The sequence below is a fragment of the Myotis myotis genome, unplaced genomic scaffold, assembly GCF_014108235.1.
Source record: "Myotis myotis isolate mMyoMyo1 unplaced genomic scaffold, mMyoMyo1.p scaffold_m19_p_10, whole genome shotgun sequence".
Classification (NCBI taxonomy): domain Eukaryota; kingdom Metazoa; phylum Chordata; class Mammalia; order Chiroptera; family Vespertilionidae; genus Myotis; species Myotis myotis.
In genome coordinates, this window is record NW_023416314.1 from 52,029,973 (window position 1) to 52,057,080 (window position 27,108).

The following is a 27,108-nucleotide window of genomic DNA, read 5'->3' on the forward strand; positions in this document are numbered from 1 at the left end:
GTTAATGGTAACTTCAGCTATCTGTTTGCTCAGGCCAATCCTTGGTCATCATATTTCTCTCAAACCTATATGCAATTCATCAGCAAATCCTATCAGTCCACTCTCAGTAATATATCCAGAATCTCTCCACTTCTTGTCACCTTCACCCTTATAAACCTGGTCCAAGCCACCATCAACTCTAATCTGGTTTGTTGTAAGAGCCTGGCCATTTCAGGCCATGGCCCTTCATACAATACTAAATGCAGTAGACAGAGTGATATTTTTTAAGCCTGAGTCAGATCATAGTACTCTTCTGAATATAACCCTCAGTGCCTTTCCATCACACTCAGAGGCAAATTAAGTATCTTCACAATGGCCAAAAAGTCCTTTCACAATTTGGGCCCCTATTACCTCTCTGACATCTATTATTCTTCTCACCTATTCATTCAGCTCCTATCACTCTGGCCTCATTATTTCCTAAACAAGCCAATCATAGCCTTTCCTCAAGACCTTCGCAGCTGCCACTGTCTCTGTCCAGTTCTTCTCACAGATATCTACACAGCTTGCTCCCTCACCTCTTCAGGTCTTTGTTCAAGTTTTATCTTCTCAGTGAGGTTTGCTGTAGCCACTCTGTCTAACATTGCACTCTACAGTTTGAAACACCCTACCCCTTTTCCTACTTTACCTTGTTCTAAGATACTTATTACTATCTGTTATTTATTTATTCACTTGTTGATTGATTCTCTGACTTCTCCCATTAGAATGAAAGCTTCATGAGGATGGGCATTTTCACTGATATAGCTCCAGAGCTTAGATAATACCTGGAACCTAGGAGGTGCTCAATAAAAATCTTCTGAATACATGGAATGAATGAATGAACGGGCTAGTGAATGAGAGGGAAAACAAATGAAAAAACTGGCTAACCTAATGTAGAAAAGATAACATGTAATGAGACTAGATATATGAAAGAGAAGGTGCTGAAGAAGGGATGTGAATATAACCATCTTTAGATGCTTGAATGATTGTGTTCCTAAGGAAAAGATTTGTTCTAGAAGAGAACAAAGAAAAGGAATAGAACTAACCTACAAAGTAGCCAAAAGGCAGATTAAGACTCAGGTAAAAGAAAAGAACTTTCTAGCATTAGGAGATATTCCACAGACACTAGTTCCTTTGGGAAGCAGTGAGCTCTCTGGTCCCAAAGAGTTTGAGCATAACTCAGAGTGGATTCCTACAATGGCTGGCTGCTTGAACTATACGACTTCTGAGACCCCTTCCAAGTTTCCACTGATTCTATGGTTGCAAAAGCATAAGCTAACTGTCACAATGGTCTTTCTATCTCACTGTTGTTATAAAAAGAGACTAAAAAATTATGTGAACGTAGCTATTTATAGTTGAAGACGCCTAGATTTCAAGGTTTTCCAAAATATTGCTCCACCCTATCTATCTTACTTGTCTTTACTTACCTTACTGCCAGGGAAATTCCTAGCTTCCTTCTTTATTATTGAACATTTCCATATTCCCCCATCCCATGCATTCATATTCTCCTTCACATTAAATATAAATCTTTATCCCTATTTTCTACCAGGCTGACCCTACCCAAACCTCAAGCCCTCTTCCTCAAGGATGACCCATAGTTGGCCCTAATGTATAGTAATCTCTCCTCCGCTGAGCTATACTTGCTATTTCTATAAAAATTTATAATTCATTATACATTATGTGTAGCACTATGCAATATATATTTTGTGTGTGCATATAACAATTATTATTTGCTCATCTATTCATGTATGTATCTGGCTTATCTATCTATAGCATTCTCTGAAAGCTCACAGAATTAATGCCTCATGTATTATATCAATTTAGTACAGTGCTTGGAACAGTGCTAGTTTCAAATAGGCCCTTACCAATTGACTGACTAATCAATTAGCAAAATGGAAAATCCAGCCAGTATGCTCAAGCTTTGTCTATTGGAAATTACTTTCCTAAAGAGCATTTTTCCTTCCTTTACAGATCAATTGCAAAGTCAAAATTCAAACACTGCAAATTTCACAAACAGGAATAGCTGGTAAGTATTGGAAGCTTTACAAATAATAAATGTGCACATCAAAACCAAAGTTGCAGATGTTTGTAAAAGTATACACATGCAGCTCATGCAACTTATATGAGCAGAGATGGCTAAAAACGCTCACATGCCAGCCTAGGTAACGAGTATAAGCTGACCCTGAGAGAGTCCAACCTGACCCTGATAAAATCCAGCATAGTTGCATGGTTTCCAAATCACCGGAATATTTCTAGAGTATAGCCTAGCTTTGCCAATTGCAAAGGAACTACATATTTATTTTGGCAAAGCTCTCTTGTTTGCTGAACCTTCAGTCCTTTACAGCATCTATAAATGAAGGCAACCAAGTCTGTTTCATTAGGAGATAAACCCACACATTATACATTTCTATAGTTGATAGTGCATAAAGGAGTGGAAATAAAAGCAATCTTTCTACCTTACTTATTCTAATCCAGCTTTCTTTGCAGAAGACCAATACTGAAAATAAGTATGGCTTGTCTATGCTAATCAATTATATTTATAAGTCTCTTATAGGTTTGATTAGACCTCTTTAGAATTAAGGTCAAAAGGGTAAATGTTCAAATTGCATATAGCATAAGGCAGTAGACTGCAATTCTTTATATTATAAAATATATACCTGGTGCATAGCATTATTTTTCTAGGATAATTATGTTTACTCTAATTTGGGGCTTACTCTTTGACAGAAACTGTTCTAAGCACTTTAGATATACTTATTCAGTCTTCAGAAGGGTCCCATGTTGTAGGTACAATTGTCATCACCATTCTATACATGGCAAACTGAGATACAGAGAGTTTAAGTAAGTTTGGCAAGTGGAGAGTTCAGAGGCATAAAGATCACTCTGTCTTAGTTTCTGGAGCCAGGAAGAAGCACATCTAGTATTTGAGCTGGAATAGTCTGGCTCCAGAATTGATGTTCTTAACCACTACACATACAACCTCTAAACAATTTGTAGGCTCTAATTGCGAGGTATGTGTAATGGTGAAAAGGACATATGTTTCACATTCACATATGCCTGGTTTAAATCTTAACTCTGCAATTTACTAGCTGTGTGGCCTTGGACAAATTATTTAACATCTCTGAACATCATGTTTTCCAACTCCATTGTGAGTATTTTGTAAATCTGTTGTATTTGCAATGGTCTGTATAATCCCTGAGCACAGTATATCGCATGTGATAAGTAGTCAATAACTTACCAATATTATTATTCAAAAATAGCCTCAAATTGAATATCTTATAATATCTACATAATCCTCTATTAGTTCATGGTAAATTATTGAATGATTTTCAAATGGAGGTACATTTGGTCATAGTTCTTTGGGAAAAGACAGCATTGTAACTATATGTACCCTAATGAATATCATTTAAACATTAACAGTACTTTTATCAGAATTATTACAAAATTCTGATACTTAACCTGTCAATCAAGGGTATTAAATCCAAGAACTAGCTTTACTCCATTTCATATTATTAATAAATTCATTTCATAACAGCTAAGTGAAAAAACAACCTAACTCTCTGACCTTCTATTTGTATCATCAGTAAAATGCATGACCACGTTGAACAAAATTTTATTGGCTTGAAAGTTATGCATGTTTTTTCAAAATCAGCAATAAATATTGATCTTACCCATTCCCTCAATAAGTCAATAACAATGTTTCAATTTCTTGTTTGTTTTTCCCTTTTGTAACAACATCACATCTAAATGAAGACCAATTTCCAAAGCTGAACCCCAGGGAGTGAATAATCTATCAAATACAACTACCTAAAAGAGAATACAGTTCTTTAAGTGGAAATAATACCTGGCTTTATGTAGTAAGTATGACCAAGCTTGGCAGAAGAAAATATTCAGCTTTGAGGATTAAAGAATGTGATATCCACTGGTCATTGCTGGCACATCTATAGCCCATCCCCAGGCTAAAATGATGCTTCCATAAAGAAACTCCCCCATGACCCAAATCAGGATCCTTACTCTCTATATTTTAAAGCTTCTTTTATGCCACCGCACACCACAGCCAATGATCTTAGTTTCTCTAGCTTCTAGGAGCTCTTCCTCAAATAGCACAGCCATACTCATGACTGTGCCAAAATAGGGCTCACAGGCTTATTCTGAGGCAATGGGGTAAGGACAATTCCTCAGTCATTTGGCACAACACAGGCAGAGATAGGGATTTAAACCTTTGTTCTCTCTCCCCTTTCAGCAGCCATAGGACCGCGAGAAGCCTCTGTGTCTTTCTCTACTTTAGAGGACCATGTGATTTGTCTATCTAAAACAACTACACAGTATATAGTACACAATGAACGGTATGTTTTAGCTTGGCTATTTTACAAGCATTGTTATGTGTTCAGATATTCTGATCCAGAGCTGTTTCAGTGTACCCGTTGGTAAAGGGAACTAAATTAAGCAGAATTACTGCATCTCAGATTTTCAAGTAAGTACCAGGGAACTAAAACCGAACTTTTGATAGCCTCCCAGACAGTGGTGAAAGAGACTCGTTATGTATTGCTAGACACACAGGGGACATGACTGAGAGAAGGGCGGGAATCACAAAGGGTCTCAAACTTAAACCTTTGATTCTCTGTTCAAAAGAGATTATGTACAGTCTCAGAGATACACTGACAGGATTAAAAGAAAACACGTATCACAGGGTCTTAAATTTGTTTTGTGTTGCATATGACTATACTTCCTAAAGTGAACTATGAATTGCTATTTTTCATAAATCCTCTAGTTAGCATGTGAACAGATCAATTACACCACACTGTACTTTTGGCGTTAAAAGCATTATTTTAAAAAATGCAAACATTTATAATATAGGAGAATCTGACCATCCTGTTTTGCATGTCTTTATCTGTTACTAGATTAGAATCCTGACATAACACAGTGGCTTAAACCCCTCTTTACTGGAAAATGTTCTGCAGTGGAAAGAAATTCATTGATTATTGAGTGTGATGTAATGTATAGTTTTATTGTGATAGTAAGTCCACATTTAATAGTAATGATGATAGAAATTCACCTTTATCGGTGTTGTACTAAGTAAGCACTATATAAAGTACTTTTAAAAGCACTGCCTCATTGAATCCTTTCAACAAGCATATGAGATAGGTGCTGTTGTTTCATTTCACACATGAGAAAACAGAAGGTTAGAGAAGTTAAATCACTGCCCAAGTAGGTGGCACAGTTGGTTTGAATCTCACCAACTCCAAAGCTCAGGCTCCTCCCAGAGCACTCTAGCACATTATCTAGAATCACGCCTAGACTGCTTTCATTGGCTCTTTTGTTGTTATTTTTATTGTTTACTATTTCAAATTAATGTTATGCTTTAAATGCTTTAAATAATGTTATGCTTTTAAATAGGATTCTAAAACCAACTTTTTGTTCTATGAGGTTATTTTTTGAGTGTCGTTAAATCTAATAAGCTCTTTACTTATCTTTCCAGGTATCTCTTTTCTTCTTATTTCCCTGGCATTGCACAGCTCCTCAATTCTCTGTCCAGTTAACAGTGAATACAGCTTCCTCTTTACTTACTCTACTTTTCTCTCGCAAATTCTTTCCCAAGTGTCTTCCCAATCTGATTCCAGCTGCCTTGCCGGTACCTCCAGAAAGCCTCCCCCCACCCCATCCCCCCTCACCCTTCCCCCCCCTCCCATGCTGTACTTCTGGGTCTGGCTGTGCTGGGACCTACAGGCATCTGCATCCCCACTTATCCTGACTACTGTGGTTACAGGGGCCTCTTCTGAATGCAGACAGCCAGTCAGCCAAGTCGAAATTTATACCAGAAATCTATTACCTAATTTTTAAACAAAATGACATGAAATCAGACTTGAAGATATCAAAAACATGTCTAGTTTTTGATTTAAGCAAGAAAATCCACATTGTTACTGTTTCCACCACAGAATAATTTACTGCAACAGGAGTTCTGGATCTTATGCCAGAAATGAGGTCCTCTAACCAATGTCAAGGCCAATTATCTTGTGGTGGATCCCACAACAAAAGCAGACTATTGTGATTAGAGTCAGAAGCACCACCCAGAGAAGTTGGAAAGCTTCTGGGGATTTCTTACGTTCAGTTTTTATTTTCTCTCCCCATGTGTCTGCTCAGATACACGACCAGGAACTTTGTGTGTGGGCACCGAGCGTCTTATGTTAGCTGGGGAGACGACAGGGGCGATGGGTTGGGAGTGACCTGCCGCAGGTCTGGATGTGAGCAGGAGCCATGCTGAAGGCTGTGTGCCTGCGACACTATGAAGGTGACCACAGTCAAGCCCCTTCGATAGGTCCCAGCCTCCTCCCTCCCCTAACCTCCATCCCAAACAAGCTGCCGGGTAGCCATGCTGTGGTTTCTTGCTGGGAAGGGAAAGCCCAGGTGGCCATGTTCAGGAGCACTTACCCCACAGTAAAGAACTGCCTCATCTCCTGTCTCCGAGACCTCATCAGTTGCTTATACTCCCCGATCCGAAGCTTTTTGCCGTCAACAATGCAGGTGCGTTTCGGTCGAGGTTTGTATTTATAGTTCGGGTACTTCTCTAAGTGGATTTTGCTTAGCCGGGCCTGCTCTTCATAATAAGGTTGCTTCTCTTGGTTGGACATGGATTTCCAGCGAGACCCTGGACATAAAAATAACCTTGAGTGCCCAAATGATGAAGGTAACATATTCCTGGCAAATACAACTAGGCATACCTCCCATCTGTGCTCTGAGTGGCCCCTAGTTCCACATACCTCTGAGCCCCACAGCTAGCCTGCTAGACTATAGAGCAAAGAATAGTTTTATTTGATACATTATATTATTTCCCTCAATAACTTAAAGTAACTTAAAGATGGTGTTACAATAAGTGCATTGTTTTAAAACATGTCTTTGCTGCTTAAAGGTCATCTCCCACACCAAAGTCGTTCCCCCTCCCATCTGCCCCCCTCTCTCCAGAGGGTTAAACACCTAATCTTGCCTCTTGTCAGTGTGACAGGGCTCTCAGGAAAAACATTCTTAGGTCCAAAAACTCAAACCTCTCTCTCACTCCAAGCATCTCTAGCAAAGCGATCATTTGATAAGATGTCAGCAGATAGGCTATCCCTCCATATACCATAACCTACTGTGCACACCGTCTCCCCTGGCCTAGGGTAATGAAAAAGCCTCAACTCTACTTAAGAAGTGATAGTTTTGCAGCCGGAAGGTACCATTGGGATTATATACACCATTTTCAAGTACTATAAACGTCCATTCAAAGCTGTCCCAATGAAAGTACAAAAATTTTTAATATGGTTTATACAGGAAGAAGCAAAAGTATTCACTCCTCTAATATTGTTTATAAAGAATTATCTAAACACTTGATGAAGAAGGGATGTGTTTTTTTACATGTATCAAATTGCATTTTTGTGTCTCGCTGGCAAATAAAGCGGTAACAGCTGTGCTGACTGGATGGGAGCTATTCTTCAGTGGAGATTTTTCATACATAAACAAATGGAAAAGTTGTACAAATATTCTCTGTAGCCAGCAATATCCTGGTCTGCTTTAATAGCCCATCCATCCCTGCTCCTTCCTGGTTGTTGTGAATGTTGGAAAGTCCGTGCAGGTAGCTCCTCAGTGTCCCCCTGACTTCTAGCAGCTTCGAACCCAGCTAACAGAGGATGCTTGGTGCTCTTGTGCTTAAAAGTTTACATTTTAATGAATACACTTACTATATTCTTAATAATTTTTTCAGAGAATGCACACCAATAATATAGATTCCCCACAGCTGCCAAAATGGAAACAGAGAAGTTCTGTGCCCATCTGGGAGCTTACTCATACTGCTGCTAAAATGGCCAAAAGAAAGAAAAAAAAAATTTCAAAGTTAAATATCAAACTTTAAGTACAGAGGAAACCTTGGTTTTCTTTAGAATGTCTATTAATTAGAACAAACTTAATGTAAGCATTGGGAGCATTTTGGTTTGAAAAGTATTTAAATTAGAAGGAATAATACCTCTATGCATATCTCTGAAACTCTAAAAATAAATTTAATTGTAACGACATTTACTATCCACTGCGAAATTCAAATGGAAAAATGGAAAAAAAAAAGGGGGGGAAATTTGTATTTTAACATTTCACCACTATTTGATCTCATGTATGTTTTGAATTTTCTTAGAGGTCACTGCCTCAAAATGTCTTAGAATCAAGTTAAATTATTTATACAGTGACAAAACATGTGTATTTGTGTGTGTCCAGATCACTGATATTCACTCAGGTTAAATATTTATTGCTTTTGAACAAAACATTTAAAAAATGAAAACCACAGTTTAAGTCTCTAATGTTTTTCGGCTTCTTTGCCGGCTCCCTTTGAGATTTTGTCACATCCTGACAGCTTAAATAGAACAGTGCCTTCTGTGTTTTTTCTTTTTAAAGAGGAAACATGTTGACTGTAATGCTGCGTGTTGAATAAAATATGTTCAATATGTTGAGCACAATAATTCCAAACTGTATAATCCGCACGAGGCAAGCTTTACACTAATAGAGCAAGGCTTGAGTTTAATCCTGAGAAACGGGAGGATCACTCTGGCAATTCACCGCAAAATGGGCCTCTGCCCTGTGGTCTAATGTGTTCAGCTCGCTGCTATGAAATTTGAACTAGTCACATCGTATTAAAGTAAATGTAGTTTTATTTTACAGCTTCTAAAGTTATCATTAGAGGCACTGTTCTGCACTCCATGAACTTCACACGATGTGGGTGCTCACCCCCACGTCTGTGATGAGTTCTTTCAGAGGGACATGTGAACAAGAATACAACCGCCTAAAACTGTAGGCTCTGAACATGTTTCCAAGTTTCATAGTTGCTTAGGAATTTAAGAAGACTGAGTAAGGAGAGGAGATAAAGCTTGTCTCCATGACTGCTTTGTAGCAGTGACCTCTCAGAGTTGCCAAATTCATAGTATTAACACATCCTAGAAATAGTTTTGTCTCTAAAAGACATTTTTAGTCAGTCCTGTCCTGGCACCCTGTGGATGTCAGAACTCCCAAAGCTAAATGCCACTTTCTGGGGCAGGGGACACAGAGGTGGTGACAAAGTCTCCCATGGCAGCTTGCTGGGCTATATCTAACTTCTGCAAACCAGTCTCCCTTAGGTATTATATGGTGCCCCTGCTTTCCATTCTTGGGACACTCATGGGGTAGAAGGTCAGCCTCAGCGGCTGCACTCACCTAAAATTTTGCTAATGTTGGAGTTATGCATGTCGGGGAAGGCCTGAAGAATTTTCCTCCTCTCATCCTTCGCCCAAACCATGAATGCATTCATTGGTCGCTTGATGTGTGGCTCGCTGCTGGCCCGGCCACGGGCATCCCTGTAGACTCGTGCTTCAGCCACAGTGGCACCTCCTGTTGGCCAACAATAATACTGCTGTAGTTTAGCTGCAGAGCCATTCATTGCTTTACTTCCTGTAATGTCAGGGCAGGAAGAACAAGACGGGTGCAAAGCATTATTATCTGGATCATGTAACAGCTTGCTGCCTGGTTCAGCTGCCTTCCCTAGGCCCTTCTCTTCCTTTTAAGGGACCTCTCGGAAGCAGAAGACAGTTTCAAATGACAATTCACAGGCCCTTCTGACATAGGCCTCAGAGACACACTGGGCAGCATGAATGGTGCATGTTTTTATACGCCTAGTACATTTTTTAAAACAATCAGTTGCAAGTGATGATGAAGTAACGACGGGCATTATTTTATGCTAAACTTTCCTGATGACATTCCTCTCTTTGAGAGCAGACCCTTACCTATCATTTTAGCCTCATTTGCCAGAAATTGAAGCCACTTCAAACTGTCTCTTTCCCCCCAGTAGAATCTCTTTCACAATATTGGGCCTTAGCCAGTGGTCTTCTCAGTGCCTGGAAGGAAGCCCCTTCTCCCACTCTTCACACTAAGTCCCACTCTTCCCTCAAGGCCTGTTCAAATGTGGTGTGTTTCATGAATTAATTAAGTCAATAAAAATATTAATTGAGCCATTACTGTGAGTTAGGTTTTAGGCCAGGTGCTAGGGATACAAAGGTGAATAAAATAGCCCCTGCTTTCAAGTAGCTCACTGTTCAGTGGGGCGACAGACCCCAAGAGACAACTGTCATGGCGTATAAGGTAAGTGCTTATAACACTGAAGTAAACAGGGTTCCGAGAGGGCACCAGACAGGACAGCCAGCTAGTACCCTAGGAGAGGTCCTATCTAAGCTGAGTCCTGGAGGATGAGTAAGAATTAGCATGTGAGCTAAGACAGATGGGAAGGGACAGGAACAGCATCTGTAATGATGCCTCCAGGCTGCATTCATTTTGTTGCCTTTATGCTATATGCTTCAAAGTTATTACTTGTCTATGTGACTATCTCTAATTTTTCTACTCCATCCCCAGGAATATGAGACCCCTAAAGCTGGTGTTTATGTTTACTCCCTCTTGTATCCCAGGATTTCCCACATAGTATATCTTTATTTAATGTAAAAGATTGTTTGGTCTTCAACTCATATGCAAAAGTAGTAGACTAAAGGCATGCACTCCAAGGGTCCTGATATATCTTCCTGCTGCTTAAGGGTAGTTCTTTAACATCCCCTACAAAACCATGTCTAAATTCCTGACATTAGTTATAGTTTCCAAAAAGGTGAGTCTAATAACAACCTAGATTGAAAGCTCCTTGAGGATATGGCAGGAACCGGCCTGGGTCCCAGTAAAGCACCTGGCATGTAGAGTTTCAATTAGTAACGGGTGTTAAATTAATGAATGATTGAATAAATCAATGGAATGAGTGAACATAACTCCCGCTTGCTTCCATGCACCAGCATGACACACTGATGCATGTTTCACAATGTGTCAATGACGAAACATCTCCCTGTAGATTGAGAGCTTCTCTAGTTAAATGTAGTGTTGGACAGACAGACGGCAAGCCAGCACTTCTACTGCATAAAGCAGAAAACCTACTCCCCAAAGCTTAGAAGCAAAATATACATTAAAACCAACATTTTTACTTTCTGGACAAAGTAAATCCTTTCAGCTCAGTGGACTGATTATACAGGAACAACAGGACTCAATCAATCCCTGGCCCATCTCCTCCATTTCCAGATACCTTGATTGTGCAGAAATTCATCTGTGTCGGATATAGGAATAAATCAGAACAATAAAGTACACTATTATTTGGCAAATATGGCCATCGTTTGTTGCAAACAAAAGACAGGATAAAAGGGCCAAACTGGATGGTAGTGTTAATTCTTTTCCAAACATGAAGGCGGGCAGAGGGGCCACTTTCTGAGGACCCTGCAAACAAAACCATTTTTATAAACAGGCCTTCTTTTAGGCCTACTAGACAGAAATGATCCCTTACATGAAAAGACTCAGATTCCAAGATGCATAACTAATATGCTACCTTTTTGCCACCATACCCACAGTACATTAATTTCATTTAAAATGCACTGACCATACAGGATAAATTGATTTCACTTTATATGGGTTTGACAGCCATGTTTATTGTGCAGTGAAATGTAGTGTAGCTTCCAGCTGACAATATCCATCAACACGGGCCAATATGCTGACTGCTGGGCCAGATGAAGGCATACATTACTCTGGCAGTGAAACACTCATTCAGACACGACAGTGTCTTCTCCTGAGGATCACTCCAGTAATTTATGATGCCCTCCATGCCATTACTTTACAACTGACATGGATGCAGCAATTTATATACTTGCATGCATACACATAAAAGAAGACGGGCTTGTGGAGAATGCCATATGCAAAGACATTTCAATATTATTCTAAGTTAGTTACTATGCCACAGGTGATTGACATTGGAGATTTGCTCTTATTGTCATAGCTTTCTCTCCACCTCCAACAAACCTAAAGTAGCCAGGTTTTCTTCATTTAAAAGATGTATTTTCATTGTGAATAGGATGTTTTAATCTCCTACAACCTAACAGGGATCATGGTAGATTTTTAGATTCTGTTTCAGTAGATCTTCTATTCCAGATCAATTGATTCTCCCAGACACATCACACATATGCCCCATCTCTCCCTGTCTCAGTCCATTCCACACTCGTAGCACATCCTTTCCACTCTCTTCTATCTTACTAACCTTTATCTTTTTCCAAGGAAGAGGGTTCAGGTTTTACCCCATCAACTGCCCTCCACTGACCTTGCCTCTTTCTCCCATAGTTCATTTTGTCTCATGACACTGACACTGGATTAATTACACAGCAGATTTCTAGGAGTCACAGGACTGCTCTAGGAAATTAAGAAATCCAAGCATGGTACAGAGTATAAAATAAAAATTAGGAAAGATAAAATAGAAAATGCCCACTTCTCTTTTTTCTTGTCTCCTCTTCTCTCTTCCAAGGGGAGTAAACTGAAAAAATGAATGGGTCATCCTAAGGAAAACTAGGAATGTCTATGAACCAAGATTTGGGAAGAAGAAGAGACTTATCTTGGGAGATCATTTTTAAACTGAACATCTGATCAGAATCAGAATTTTAGGAAAGTATTAAGAGGCCTCAAAATCAAAAGAATATTTAGAAAGTGTCCTTTAATTTCCCCAAACTTTGCTTTATGAAACAGAATGGTTAAAGAATAATTGTTGCAACAATAGAAATACATATTAAATTCAGAAATTTAAAAATGGATTCTATGAAAGCCCTTTTAAACACATAACGAAAATTCTATAGAACACTAAAAGATTGTTTTTAAAAGGTATGCTATTAGTCTGAATATTTAAAGCCTAAAATCCATGTTCTGTTCTAATTAACTTTAAAATCTACATATCAAGTGTGACTTCATACTGCTTCATTCATTTTTGAAAATAACATCAAGGTGTTTTTTAGGGTTTTTTTAAAAGCCACTTTATCCTGAAATAGCCAATGCTCTGTGTCAGAATCCGGAATTGTCCTAGGGAATGTCTCACAATCTATAAGGCAGCTTCTTTTACTTTTTCTAGCAGAGGATCATTTATTCATGTTGTGTCTTCTCATGGAAAACATTTGGAAGAAGCTTAGAACCACAGCTATGTACCTGGACTTCTGCTTTCCAGCTGATCCAAGAGTCTTTAATTATCAACAAAAGCATTCCTAAATGACAGTTGCTGAAAGGCCAGAGGTCAACAGAACCACATTAGGCACACTGGTCCCCTGTACTCCCAGCATTCCTGCTCACTCCAACTTCACCGAGGGGCTTGGATTGATTAATTCACCCTTCATCTCCCATATCACAGTTTGTGTAAAGGCAAACTTTCAGTTAGATAAAGAAAGATTGTGTATGGGGAGAAAATAGAAATTATAAAGGAAAAGACTTCCTTAGGAATCTGAGATTTAAATGATTTAAAGAGAAGACAGAAAGTTGAGTTTTTCCAGGTGGGTTGGAAAGAGGGCCAGTTTAACCACCATAGCCTATGGCAATGGTCCTAAACTAATCCTAGAGAGGCCCCTTTCCTGGGTAAATTCCAAGAGTTATGTGAGTGAATGAGTAAGTGTTTGGTGTGTGCTTTTGTATACATAAAGTTCTCACTAAGGAGGAGCTTTAGCTAGTTCTATAATGTGCCTGGTAATCATTTATGCATGCATTAATTTAGCAAGCACTTCTGACACATTTTTAGGTGTACCCAGCATTGTGATCAGGTATTCAAAGAATAACAACACATGTGCCTTGCTTTTAAAAAATTTGGTCCAATGAGGAAAACAGACACATAAAGAAAAAATTACAAAACAGTATAAGTACTAACAAAGGTAATTTTAATATACTATGACAGCAGATAAGTGACTCTATGAATGATATTGGAATGGAAAGAGATGTATATCAGGAAGCTTCAGAGAGGAATTAGTGCTTGAAAGCATATTAAAGGAAGAGTAAGATTTTACCAGCAGGTATGGGTGTAAAAGCACTCCTGGCTGGAGAATCAGCATGAATGAAGGCACAGAATTATAGTGAAAGCATAGTAGGTTATGGGGAATAAAAAGAAGCTGGCTATGGCTTGGGCTTATAAAGAAAATAGAAGAATATTAAGAGATGAAATTAGGAAAGTAAGCAGGGGCCAGATTGCTAAATATCCTTGAATGCCAAGCCAAGAATTGTTTAAGGTAATTAAGCAGGCATGAACAAATATATTCTAGAAGAGATCAAAATGAAAACTTAATGAGAAATTACCACTGAATGGTCTCAATGATCACTAGTAAAATAAGGAATAGAGAAAAATAAGGCGAATAAATACCACACAAGCCCATTACAACTTACACTTTGTCAGACAGAATGTGATCTATGCAAAATGTTGGCACAAAAGATTCTCTTCTGGGATCTAGTTCTGGTAATGGCAGAATAGCTTATGTCAGACTAACCCTCAAGCAGATATTAATTACAAACTCTGGAAAAAAAATATGAAAGAGCAACCATTCGAAGTCATTGGAGATTTACCAAAATTAAAAAGAAACTGGAGAGGATTCAATCCTAGAAAGAAAAGAATTTCACTGAAATCCTTTTTTTTTCTCATAGCTTTTCCATGAAGACACTCTGTAGTCTGCCTAGACTTCACAGAGTCTTCTGACACATTTATCCAATTAAGACTGACTTTCTATTTTCATTCTAGCTATTCCACAATTTCAACAGGATCAGCAAGTAACTTAACTGCCTTCTAACACAAAAATTAACATTCTTAATAAAGGAGGACAATGAAAACCAGAGTTTCCACAATGTACAATACATAATAAAAATTACTAGTTGTCCAAACAACCTGGAAAATGTGACCCAGAAACAAACAAACAAAAAATGTCAACAGAAAGAGTAGCTGAGATGACTCAGTGTACTGAGTAGACAAGCACTTTATAGTATCCATCATAAATATGTTCAAGGACTTAAAGGAAAAGACTGTCATAATGGAAGTATAGAAGGGGGAGAGCTCAACATAGAAATAAAATAAAAAATGGAAATTCTAGAAGTGAAAAGTATATTTGAGATGAAAATTCACTGAATAGTCTTCACAGAGGTTTGGAGTTCAGATAAAGGGTCTGTGAACTTGAAAATATATCAAAAGAAATTATGAATAGTCTCAAAAACATTAAGGAAAAAAGCTGAAAAAATAAAAAGAGACTCAACAATCTGTAGAACAATATTAAGTGTTATAAAATATGTGTAACTAGAGTTCCAGAAAAAGAGAGGAGGAAGAATCATAACTGAAAGTATTTGAAAAAAAACACTGCCCGAAAATTACCTGAAGTGGGTGAAAAACATCAATTTATAGGTTCAAGACATTCAGATAAGCAGTCAGTATAGATACAAAGGAAACCATACCTAAACATTAGTCAAACTGCTGAAAACCAAAGACAAAGGGAAAAGTTCATACAAGGTAACAAAAATACAAATAATAGGTGATTAGAAACCATGAAAACTAGAAGGCTATTGAACATCTTTAGAATGCTGAAAGAAGAAAAAAAAAAGCTCAATTCAGAATTTTATCCAGTGAACATGTTTCAAAAATAAATGTGAAATACATTTTCAAAAAAATAAAATCTAAGAGAATTAATTACCTGCAGAACCATAACAAAAATGAATAAACATGTGGAAAAAGTAAACCTTGCTCTCTTATCACATACTACACTCAATCATTAATTCGAGATGAATCATAACAAAACCAAAGCAACAACTGTAACAATCCTCAAGGAATAAATAGGGGGATATTTTAGTGACCTTGGAATAGCAAAGATTCTTTGATATGGCATATAAATCATGAAATATACAAGAAAAATGACAAAATGAATTGCATTAAAATTAAGACTGCTCATCAAAAATCATTGTTAAGGAAACCAATGTCAAAGCACATATGGGGAAAAGATATTCACAATGCTCATATCTAACAAGACCTTGCATCAAGAATATACATGCCCAGCCAGCATGGCTCATAATTGAGCATTGACCTATGAACCAGTAGGTCACAGTTCCATTACATGGTTAGGCACATGCCGGGTTTTGGGCTCCATCCCCAATGTGGGGTGTGTAGGAAGCAGCTGATCATGATTCTCTCTCATCATTGATGTTTCTATCTCTCTCTCCCTCTCCCTTCCTCTCTGAAATCAATAAAAATAAAATTTAAAAAGAATATATAACATTGGAAAATATGTTCTCCCATGCAGCGGACTTTCTTGTTGTTTTGTTGATGGTTTCTTTTGTTGTAAAGATCTTCACACAAACAAACAAAAATAATCTCATTTAAAAATGTGTAGAAGTCTGGAATAAACACTTCACAAAAGAAAATACAGTTATGACCAATGAGTACTTGAAATGGAAATCCATATTATTAATAATCAAGAAAATGCAACTTTAAACAACAATGATATACCATTTCCCACCTGCTAACATGGTTTACTACATTAAATAATGGCAGGTAGATAGAGCAACTGGGACTCTAATGTATTGGTGTGAATTGGCATAACCATTTTGGAAAACAGTTTGGCAGTTTATTATAAAGAAAAATACACCCAGCAATTCTACTCTGAGGTACTCATCCAAAACAAATGAAAACAGTTTTTAAGGAATAAATTTATGTAAGAACATCATTGTAGTTTTATTCATAATAACCAAAGATGGAAAATAATTGGAGAATAAATAAATTGTGGTATATACATATAATGGGATACTATTCAAAATAAAACTGTTTTAACTCTTAGTTTAAAAATAAAGATAGAATGAAAATAAAACAGAAAACCAACCAAACAAAAGTGATCTTTTTGGAAAGATTCTTTCTGTTGACCTGAGTGTATGGTATATTCAGGCCACTGTGAACTCAAAAAGATGGTCTCTTTTTCTAAAAATAAGCATTAAAAAGGGAAAAGAAGCTTATTAATGAAAAGAGACATGAATATATATCACTGGGTTGCTTGACAATCACAGTATTTTAGACTACTCCAATCTATCAACAGAATAGTTGATTTTCTCCTGTGGGATTTTGGAAAGAGTTGGATCGTTTTGATAGGCCCTTATTTGGGTTAATAGATAATGACAGGGAGTGCATCAGAAACAAAAATGTTGAAGATGAAGGAATTTCAGAAAGGGACACAAACAGTTAGTTAACAAGGGTATTAATACTACACACATCAGATTGTTTCACCATGTTTATCCTACCAAATCTTTCTTAATATTATGGAGGCCTAATTCAGTATGTTATAGACATGGCTGACAGCTATCTGTCTATAATTATGGAAGTTCTGCAAACTTTGCATTCCCGATTCCTGCCAGAATGTGAGCTTACTTTCATTATAAGATGGCTGCTTAGAATTCAAATTTGATTTCTTCTTGTAAAAAAAACCAAACCAAAACAAAGTAACCAATTTGGCTATCCTAGCAATTTACTTGACAGAAAAATACATTTCATGCTTGAGCCAGAACCTTAATCATTAGGGAAATGAAGTGTTCATCTTCAGAGAAGAAGGGATGCCAGGGTTGAAGAGTATGGTTTGTTCTTTATGCCTTTTATAAAAGACTAGTGGTGCACTGGGAGAGGGGAGGGTTTCCTCAGCCCAGCCTGTGCCCGCTCACAGTCTGGGACCCCTCGGGAATGTCTACCTTGGACATCCTTAGCGCTGCTGCTGAGGAGGCAGGAGAGGCCTTTAGGTCAATTTGCACATTACCCTATTATTATATAGGATTAGCTAGATAGGTTAGCAAGTGTCATCATTTAAAGAAGGTGAATGCAAAATATGGAAGGTGCAGTTTTTCTGAGCTGAAGATTGGTGGAAGAATAGACACTAGTGGTGCAAAAACAAAAGATGAATTACTTATGGTACTTTGATTAAGGTGTAAATTCTTCATTTGTCCAATGTGGGGGAAAGCCATAGGCTAATTATCATTTCCCTGTTTTTATCTTAAGGTTCTTTAATTCCACTACAAACAAATACCCTACTTACCTCACATATTGAACTTATCTATACCAAGAAATTCACTGAATAAACTAGAGAGATAGGTAGGTAGATAGGTAGGTAGATAATAGATGAAAAAAAGAAAGAGAGAGAGAGAGAGAGAGAGAGAGAGAGAGAGAGAGAGAGAGGGAGAGAGAGAGAAAGAGAGAGGAAGGAAGGAAGGAAGGAAGGAAGGAAGGAAGGAAGGAAGGAAGGAAGGAAGGAAGGAAGGAAGGAAGGAAGGAAGGAAGGAAAGAAAAGAGGAAAGAAAGAGATAGAGAACACTTTGGTAACAGACATGTCACTAATTAGAGTACCAAAGTAATTCTTTAAAGAGCAGTTTACCTTTTTGACTACACTAGGTCAACAATCAATTTATAGGATAGAAACACTAGGTATGTTGTGTTACATGCTGTTAAGTCGGCTCTGACTCCTGGTATTCCTTATAAAGAGTGATGTCCACAATATTCTGTCCTCAACAGCCCTGCTCAGCTCCTGTGGACGCATTCCTATGGCTTCTTTTATGGAGTTAATCCCTCTCATATGTGGTCTTCCTTTTCTCCAGCTGCCTTCTATTCTCCTGAGCACTTTCCTGTTTTCCAAAGAACCCTACCTTCTCATGATGTGCCCAAAGTAGGATAGCTTCAGTTTTGCCATTTTTTTTACATATAATAATATTTACAAAGTGCTTTCAGTAAATGCATTTCTTTAATCCTCTTTATAATGCTTTGAAATGGGTGGGAGGGTAGATATATTTGTCCCATTTTATAAATGAAGAAACCAAGGTTCAGAGAGTTATGTTACCTTCCCCTGAAATAACCAGTTGCTGATTACTGCTACTAAGCAGCAGGCCAGACCCAGAACCTCGTCTCTCACTCCCCATATGGTGCATTTCTCCTACCCCAAAGCTACCCCAGCCCCCATTCAGGGATCTGAAATAAGTCTGAATTTTAAAGCCCACGGTTCCTTGGCTGGAACATTACTTTCCCCCTGTAAGGATGCCATTTCCCTGCACAGCTAAGCACATTAGAGGAGCCCATTACCAGTTATGAAGTTCATGCCACTATCTAATCGGTCACTGAAATACTGTCCCACCAGAGATGCAAGAGCATGGAAAGAAAAGCACTAAGGATTGAAATTATAGCAGGGACTGAAACGATGCTAAATTAATGCATTCCTTGGTTGCAGGATTAGGAGCAAGTGTTATTGTGAATAAGGCTTCTATTTTTTCCTATTGGAAACTCCATTCTCTTAAAAGATCAACAAGAAGAACCAAAAGGGAATTCCCTAAGGTCAGCTCTAAGGAAACATAAACCTCTAATTCAATAACTCTGCTACTGCTCTGAAAAAAAAAAAAAGGGCTTTATTATTGCAACATCCATATGGAGCCAATTGGACATTAATGACTAATCAATCCCTCCCCTTTCTATTCTACTTAAAGTGTCACAAACCATGTTTAGATTAGCCCATTTCCTGCTTAGGATTGCTCAAGATGTCTTTTGTTCTTTCAGGACCAGCCTGATGGAGGCAGCTTAAACAAACACACGACCGGAGTGGCGCAGGAGTTATAAAGTGCCATATGTGAATGAACAAAGGGGCCATACTAAAGCCTTTTGTGGTATTTGTTAATGTTTTTCATCTGAGCTTAAAAAGGCTTAATGACTTTGTGGTGAGCTGATGCATGTGGCTCGTGGCTTTGCAAAATGAAGGAAATTCTAACCAGTGATATACCAGTCAGTGTTTTCAAGAGTCTCTTGCTTTCAGTTTTGGTGCCTGTGTTTACTTTTTTTTTTTTTTTTTTTTTTTTAAAGATTCTCAAGTTGTATTTGTTTTACACAGAGCCCTTTACCTTGTTTCAAGTATAGGATCCAAGGGCAATTGGGATAACTTATGTGATTCTTTATTTTAATGGCCCGAAAGTAACAGAGAACATCAAATACCCCACTTACTATCTATTTGGTATTTGTATGCACAGGAGGAAGGCTTACAAGCTGTTGAACCAGGCAAAAAGGCAGCATTTACATCTGAACCAGAGACTACTGTGGATGAAATAAGACAATAATAGGTCTGGCTTCCTAAGTTTTCAGAGAACCAGGCTCAGATTCAAGTCGATTCCCTGGGAGAAGACAGAGGCTGGTGAAAAGCTGGGGGACTAAATAATTCATGTAGCTCAGCAGCTTCTGGCTTTATCCAACTCAATTCACTACCCTAGACTCTACATGAAATTAAGAAGCACAAACCAAGATGAAGCAGATCTCAGTGTTGGTTAACAAAGATACCACTAAATCCATTGTCTTGTTTCCGTACTTATCAACTGCCTTGGCCTCATTGTCTCTGCTGGCTGACTAACCTTCTAGCTTTAAAAAGTATTATCACAATTAATGTAATTGGTCTCTTTTCTTCATTTCATTTATTCTAGGTAATCTGCCTTTTATTAGAATAAGAGATGTAGAGCATAGGTACAGTAGAAAGTAATCTTTTATTCCGTTGGGAATACAGAAATAGACAATATTAAAAGGAGATGGCTCCAGAATTTTGGGAAACCAACTCAATTTTTTGGTCCACCAAAACGTTTTTGCCCTGAGAATCTGATGAAAGTGTTTGAAAGCTATCTAATATTTGTAGGGTTTAAAAGATTTAAAAAAAATAGAACTAAAATGTATTAAATATGCATAAGACCCAATCAAGAGAGACTACCTCACATCTCCTCACTTCCCACATGTGAGAACTGTAACCAGACTAAACTTCTCAGTCTGAACAACAACAACAAAAGGACCATTAGCTTATACATTTATGGGTCAGCTTTTTCTGAAGGACTCATTGGAATAACAAACGATTAGGGTTATCCTATATAATAAAAGCCTAATATGCTAAGGCTGCTCAACCGCTTTCTATGATGTGCACTGACCACCAGAGGGCAGACACTCTGACTGGTAGGTTAGCTTGCTGCTGGGGTCTGGCTGATCAGGACTGAGCGAGATGGGCTGGACATGCCCTGGAGCCCTCCCATGTCTCTCCACAGCTGGCCAACCTTCCGTGTCTCTCCCTGGCCCCAACTGTGCACCAGTGGGGTCCCTCGGCCTGGCCTGCACCCTCTCACAATCTGGGACCCCTCGGGGAATGTTGAAGAGCTGGTTTTGGCCCGATCCCACAGACCAGGCCAAGGGACCACACCAGTGCATGAATTTGTGCAGTGGGCCTCTAGTTTAATATAAGACAGTAACAACTTAAGGCAGGGGACAGTGGACAGTTGTTTTTTCTTTCTCGCTCACTAACAGTTCTGCTACTCTGCAACATGGACTAGCATTATCCTTTTTCATTTTGTCCTACATAGGATCACCCCTCCCAGTGAAAAGTAAGCTTATATTGAAAGCTGCATTAAGTGATTTCTCTGTCATGAAAGTATATAAGCCATGTATACGCACATATAGACATACATATATATATACTAGAGGCCCGGTGCACAAAAATTTGTGCACTCGGGGGGGAGGGGGGTCCCTCAGCCCGGCCTGTGCCCTCTCGCAGTCTGGGACCCCTTGGGAGATAACGACCTGCTGGCTTAGGCCTGCTCCCGGGTGGCAAAGGGCAGGCCCAATTCCTAGGTGCAGCCCCTGGTCGGGCTCAGAGCAGGGCTGATTGGGGAGTTGGGGCGCCGCCTCCTGTCATGCACAGAGCAGGGCGGATCAGGAGGTTGCGATGCCACCCTCAGTCACGCTCAGGGTAGGGCCGATTGGGGGGTTGGGGCACCGTCCCCTGTCACACTCAAGGCAGGGTAGATGGGGAGGTTGCGGCGCCACCCCCTGTCATGCACAGAGCAGGGCCAATCAGGGGGTTGGGGCACTGCCCCGTCACTCACAGAGCAGGGCCTATCAGGGGGGTTGGGGCTCTGTACCCTGTCACGCACAGAGCAGGGCCCATCAGGGGGTTGGGGCGCCGCCCTCTATCACCCACAGAGCAGGGCCGATCAGGGGGTTGGGGCGCCGTCACTCTCACACTCAGGGCAGGGCCAATGGGGAGGTTATGGCTCTACCCCATCACACACAGAGCAGGGCCCGTGGGGGGGGGGGGTTGGGGTGCAGCACCCTGTCACACACAGAGCCGCAGGGCAATCAGGGGATTGGGGAGCTCCCCCCTATCAGGCACAGAGCAGGGCTGATCAGGGGGTTGGGGCGCCTTCCCCTGTCACGAACAGAGCAGGGCGGATAGGGAGGTTGTGGCCCCGCCCCCTGTCACACACAGAGCCGCAGGGCGATCAGGGGGTTTGGGCGCTGCCCCCTGTCACACTGATCCCGGTGCCGGGAGGCCTCACGGCCCCGCTGATCTGGTGCTGGAAGGTATATTACCCTTTTACTATATAGGATAGAGGCCTGGTGCATGGGTGGGGCTGGCTTGTTTGCCCTGAAGGGTGTCCTGGATCAGGGTGGGGGTCCCCACTGGGGTGCCTGGCCAGCCTGGGTGAGGGGCTGAGGGCTGTTTTCAGGCTGGCGGGTGACGGAAGCTCCCAACCGCTCCCTTTTTTCTTTTTCTTTTTTTTTATTCTGGGCCAGCTTTAGCTTTGAGGCTTGGCTCCAGCTCTTAGGCCTTCACTGCTGAAAGTGGTTTCTGGCCTTTGTTTACAATGTTGCGATCCTGCTGGCTGATGCCCAGCGGACTAAAGCAGGTTTCTGGGGTTTTGTTTAGCTTCTATATTTGTTACATAGTTGCTTAGAGTTGCAGGTCAGAGACCTGCAGCAGCAGGCGGGGAACATTGGAGTCCTCCGTCACTGAAGCAAGCAAGCCTCATGTTAGTTTCAAGCTGCCTGGCTGCCGGCCACCATCTTGGCTGGCAGTTAATTTGCATATTGCCCTGATTAGCCAATGGGAAGGGTAGCGGTCGTATGCTAATTACCATGTTTCTCTTTTATTAGATAGGATATATATATATATATATATATATATATATATATACACACCAGTAAACTGAAATTTGTATACTTAGTATAAATTTTAAGTGGTCGAATATATTGCAATTCTTATGGAATTCTTCTGTTCCATATTAAAAGTTTTAGTTTAGAGTACTTTTATAGTCTATTCCTAAATGCAACAGTCTACAGTATAATGGAAATGCCAATGGATTCTTGACTTTCTGGAATAAGTTAGAAGCACAGTTAGCACGGTTAACATAAGTTGAAGGGGAGGGGGGGAAGGTGGCTCTCAAAACAAATCCTGGCCTTAAGCAGAGAAAATTAAAGGGCACTCCAAATTGGCATGATTCTTTAAATCCTACCAACCTAAGGTTGGGCTGAATTCTATAGCTTGCAGATGGGAAGTGAGGTGGCTCTTGCTGCCAAGAGAGGAGGACTCTGGGACAGGGTCAATACCTCAAAAACTATGCAGTCAGTCCAAACATGGAGACAGGCCTCCAGGGGCAAGGGTTTATTCTAATGTGTTGGTATGGGAAGCAGACATACCTACTGCTGAGGAAGCATGGACCAATTTTACAGTCCCACAGGGAACAGATGTTGGCTGCTCTTGAGTCTAATTTTCATGGTAGATAGTGTTAATCTTTTCTCGCCCAATTGCTATAGTAATATGGGGAAGTACTTCTGTGTGATTCAGCAATGGCACAGACAAGTGTTTCTTCTCCAGGGTAGAGGATATGCAGTCAGAAAATAGATGTTTTCGTGTGTGTGTGTGTGTGTGTGTGTGTGTGTGTGTGTGTGTGTGTGTTGATTATACACACTGTCACTGATACTCCTTTAGAGAAGGCAGTTCAATGAAAACCAGCTACTGGGCAGGGCTAGGTTCCTCACTAACGAGAGTCTGAGTCTTTGATTAGGCTTTCTGGCGTAAGCAACTCTGAGAAGCAGATGGAGTTCCCTTTATAGAGTATTAGGGGATGGAGTCACACAAGAATCTTGACATTTCATGCACTTGCCCCATCAGTACTATCCATCACTTGGAGAGTTCAATGGAAATTGTTTTCCACCAACATTAAAAGTTATTTGGGAGCTTTTAAGACACAGCAAATATATATCTTTAAGAGAAGTTTATTTGCTTGTTTAAGAGAGCTGCACTTTATATGTAGTGCTGATATAAACTGGTGCACAGGATCCTCTAAAACTGTTTATATCCACAGTAAAATACATTTTTGTGATACTCATACAACAGAGTTAGTCCAGAGCCAAGGGCTTTGGGAATGCTGCTTATCTCCCAGCCTGCATGGCTGTTACTCAGTCTTCATTGTGTCCTGGGCCTCCCTGGCTACCTATCCTGGCTTCAGACCCCAGCCTATTGGTTCCATGGAGACTGCTTTGCCTATTCATTTCTCTGACATGCTTGGAAACACGGTTTTAGGCAGTTAAGAAAGGTCAGACCCATAGCCCACAGCACAGCTCTAGTTAGTGCTCTCTTCAGACTTACCTGGTCTTTTTATTTTTTTATTTATTTATTTTTGTTAATCCTCACTGGAGGACATTTTTTTCTATTGATTTTAGAGGGAGGGGAAGTGAGGAAGGAGTGGGGAGAGGAGAGAGAAAGACACACTGATGTCAGAGAGGCACATCAATTGGTTGCTTCCTGCACGCTCCCCAACTGGGGTGGGGAACCTGCAACCCAGGTACATGTCCTAGACTTGGCATTGAACCCGGGACCCTTTGGTTCTCAGACCGATGCTCTAACCACTGGGAATGCTGGCCAGGGCATGAGTCTTTTCTTTAATGTGTACAATTCCCCATATTTTATTCCTGGTATATACTCGTGCTTAGATACCTTCTTGGGCAAAGGCATCTTGCCACTGCCATATTTCTATATTAATTTCATTTATTTAAAAGATGGTGTGATCTTTAATTAATACTTGCTACATTCTACTGGACTTACAGGTAAATGTTTTCAATTACTTGGAAATGAAATAAGATAGTTAAAAAAGACTGTCAACTGGAAATCACCTAGCCCAGCTTCCCCACCTATAGACGAGAAAGCTCAGGGAAACAGACTTGCTTAGGGTGAAACAACTGGAATTTAAGTCTCCTAGTCCTTGAGCAAATATCTGAAGGAGTGTCATGTGGGAAAATGATAAGTTCCATTATGTTGGAATCCAGAAGTCAGACTAGAAGCAATGGGTAGGAGTTAAATGGAAGCAGAGGCAAATTTGGGCTGTAAATAACAAAGAATTAATTAGTACTGGAAAGAGCTTCTCAGGAAGTAGTCAGTTTTCAGTCATTGGACAATTAGAGGCATTTGAACAGAAATAAGATGAACACTGGTCAGGAATATAACATGGGATTTCTTGGCTTAAACTAAAACTTTGATGATGTCTCTACTGTAATTCTGAGAATCTAAGGGTTGCAGCGTGAAGCAGTGTATTCTGGGGCCTGAGCTAATAGAGACCCTTTCACTCCAAAGTGTAAATAGTTGCAGCCTTTAAAACCCACCCTAGATTATGCCTCTGCTGCCTTGAATGATCCGTGTATCATGGAGTCAACCTCCCTTTTCTACCAGGAGTAAGGATCCAGGGCAGGGGAAGGGAATGAAAAAAGCTTCAAAGAGTTCCCAGAGGATGGATCAAAGGGTAAGCAGGATTTGTAAGAGAAGACATTCATATTAAATAGTGCATTTTTAAGGAAAAAGAGGAAAAGTTGCAGTCTCTGTTATTTGTCTATAAACAGAGAGCTTAAGTTGACAATAACAAAGTTATTCTGAAATATAAAACTGAGAAGCAATCAGAAGTTCACCAAAAAAATATTAAAAACAAATGAAGCTTTCAGAAGGCTCAAGGCCATCTTGGCTGGAATTCAATTCAAAAATTCAGTATAAATCTATAAAACCCTCCTAAGCAAATATGAGAATCTGAGAGCAACAGTTCTAAAAGTGGCTAGTCTTGGTTCACATACCCATTTCCATTCTAATCAACGCAAGTTTTTAATACATGGAGACAACATCATTACAGTTCCAACCCAGGGTCCGAAAGTCTGGCCAATGACAGTCCTGATCGGAGCTCATCCATTTCAGTGCTCACACTGCACTATTCCCACTAAAATGAGGTGCAGTCTCCCTCTGAGGCTGGGGCACAGCAATTGAATTTGAGAATTAAAGTAGGATTTACAAGAACGTTTTTGTACCCAAACTATTCTGCAAAACAAAACAAATGGGAAAAAAGGAAAGTATCCCTCTTAGCAACCCCAAGTATGAGAAAAAGGAAAAAAATCCAAAAACAGGAAGGCAAGAATATAAAAATGAAGGTAAACCACAAGGAATGCTGCTGGGGGAAGATGGGAAGAGATATGGGAGGGTGCCCATATGTGAAAGGTATTTGGGAAATGCTACTGAAGTGATTTCATCAACAAGAAGATAAGATCGATGGACATGAAAACCTGATTCAGCCAGTGGCACATGTACTCCTGAAGGTACCGATCTCCTCTTTTATTTTTCTGGGGGGCGGGGGAAACTCCATGGAAGTAGTGTGGAAAGACCACCTTTCTTATAGGAAACATACACTCTGTTTTATGAATACCCTAATGACATCTTGGGTTTGGAAGGACCGTGGAGATAATGGAACTCAACATACCTCTTTTAAAAGATACAAAATGTGCCATATTATTCCACTCATATGTGGTATTTAATGAACAAACTGAACTACCAAGCAAAATAGAGACAGACTCATAGAGAGCAGGCAGACAGTACTGGTGGTGGTGGTGGTGGTGGTGGTGGTGGTGGTGGTGGTGGTGGTGGTGTGTATGTGTATGTGTGTGTGTGGGGGGGGGGGTGTTGAGGGTAGTAGTGGAGGGAAGGTGGAGGTGAAAAGAGCATGGAAGGGATAAATGGTGATCCAAAAAATAAAATAAAAATAAATAATATAATAAAAAACAAAAGATAAAACTTAAACCCAGAGGAATTAGTCCCTTGTTTGCCATTATTTAGCAAAAGAGCTTAATTCCAAATATCCCAATAATTGGACCAGAGCCCTTTCTACTGTACTTTGCAACCTTAAAATTAGGAGAGTTGGGATAAGAATTGCACTCTTGCCTTAAGAGAACAAGGTGAGGGAAAATGCTATATGAAAAGTCTATAAAAAGTTAAACAGCTGTTTGTCATTTTTTAAAATATATATTTTATTGATTTTTTCACAGAGAGGAAGGGAGAGGAATAGAGAGTTAGAAACATTGATGAGAGGGAAACATCAATCAGCTGCCTCCTGTACACTCCCCACTGGGGATGTGCCCGCAAC

General features: G+C 39.8%; 1 protein-coding gene across 28 annotated transcripts in view; it reads right to left on the bottom strand.

The window, feature by feature from the left end:
• The window catches only part of SOX6 (SRY-box transcription factor 6), a 368,911-nt gene that overhangs the window by 8,952 nt on the left and 332,851 nt on the right, over positions 1-27,108 (bottom strand). For 23 of the 28 annotated variants that reach the window (XM_036325513.1, XM_036325515.1, XM_036325527.1 and 20 more), the window contains 2 exons: positions 9,217-9,450; positions 6,442-6,658 (listed from right to left, as the gene is read on the bottom strand). In XM_036325513.1, the coding sequence (XP_036181406.1) occupies positions 6,442-6,658; positions 9,217-9,450 (451 nt within the window). The remainder of the gene's footprint in view (positions 1-6,441; positions 6,659-9,216; positions 9,451-27,108) is intronic. The other 5 variants (XM_036325528.1, XM_036325520.1, XM_036325533.1 and 2 more) reach the window with 1 other exon arrangement.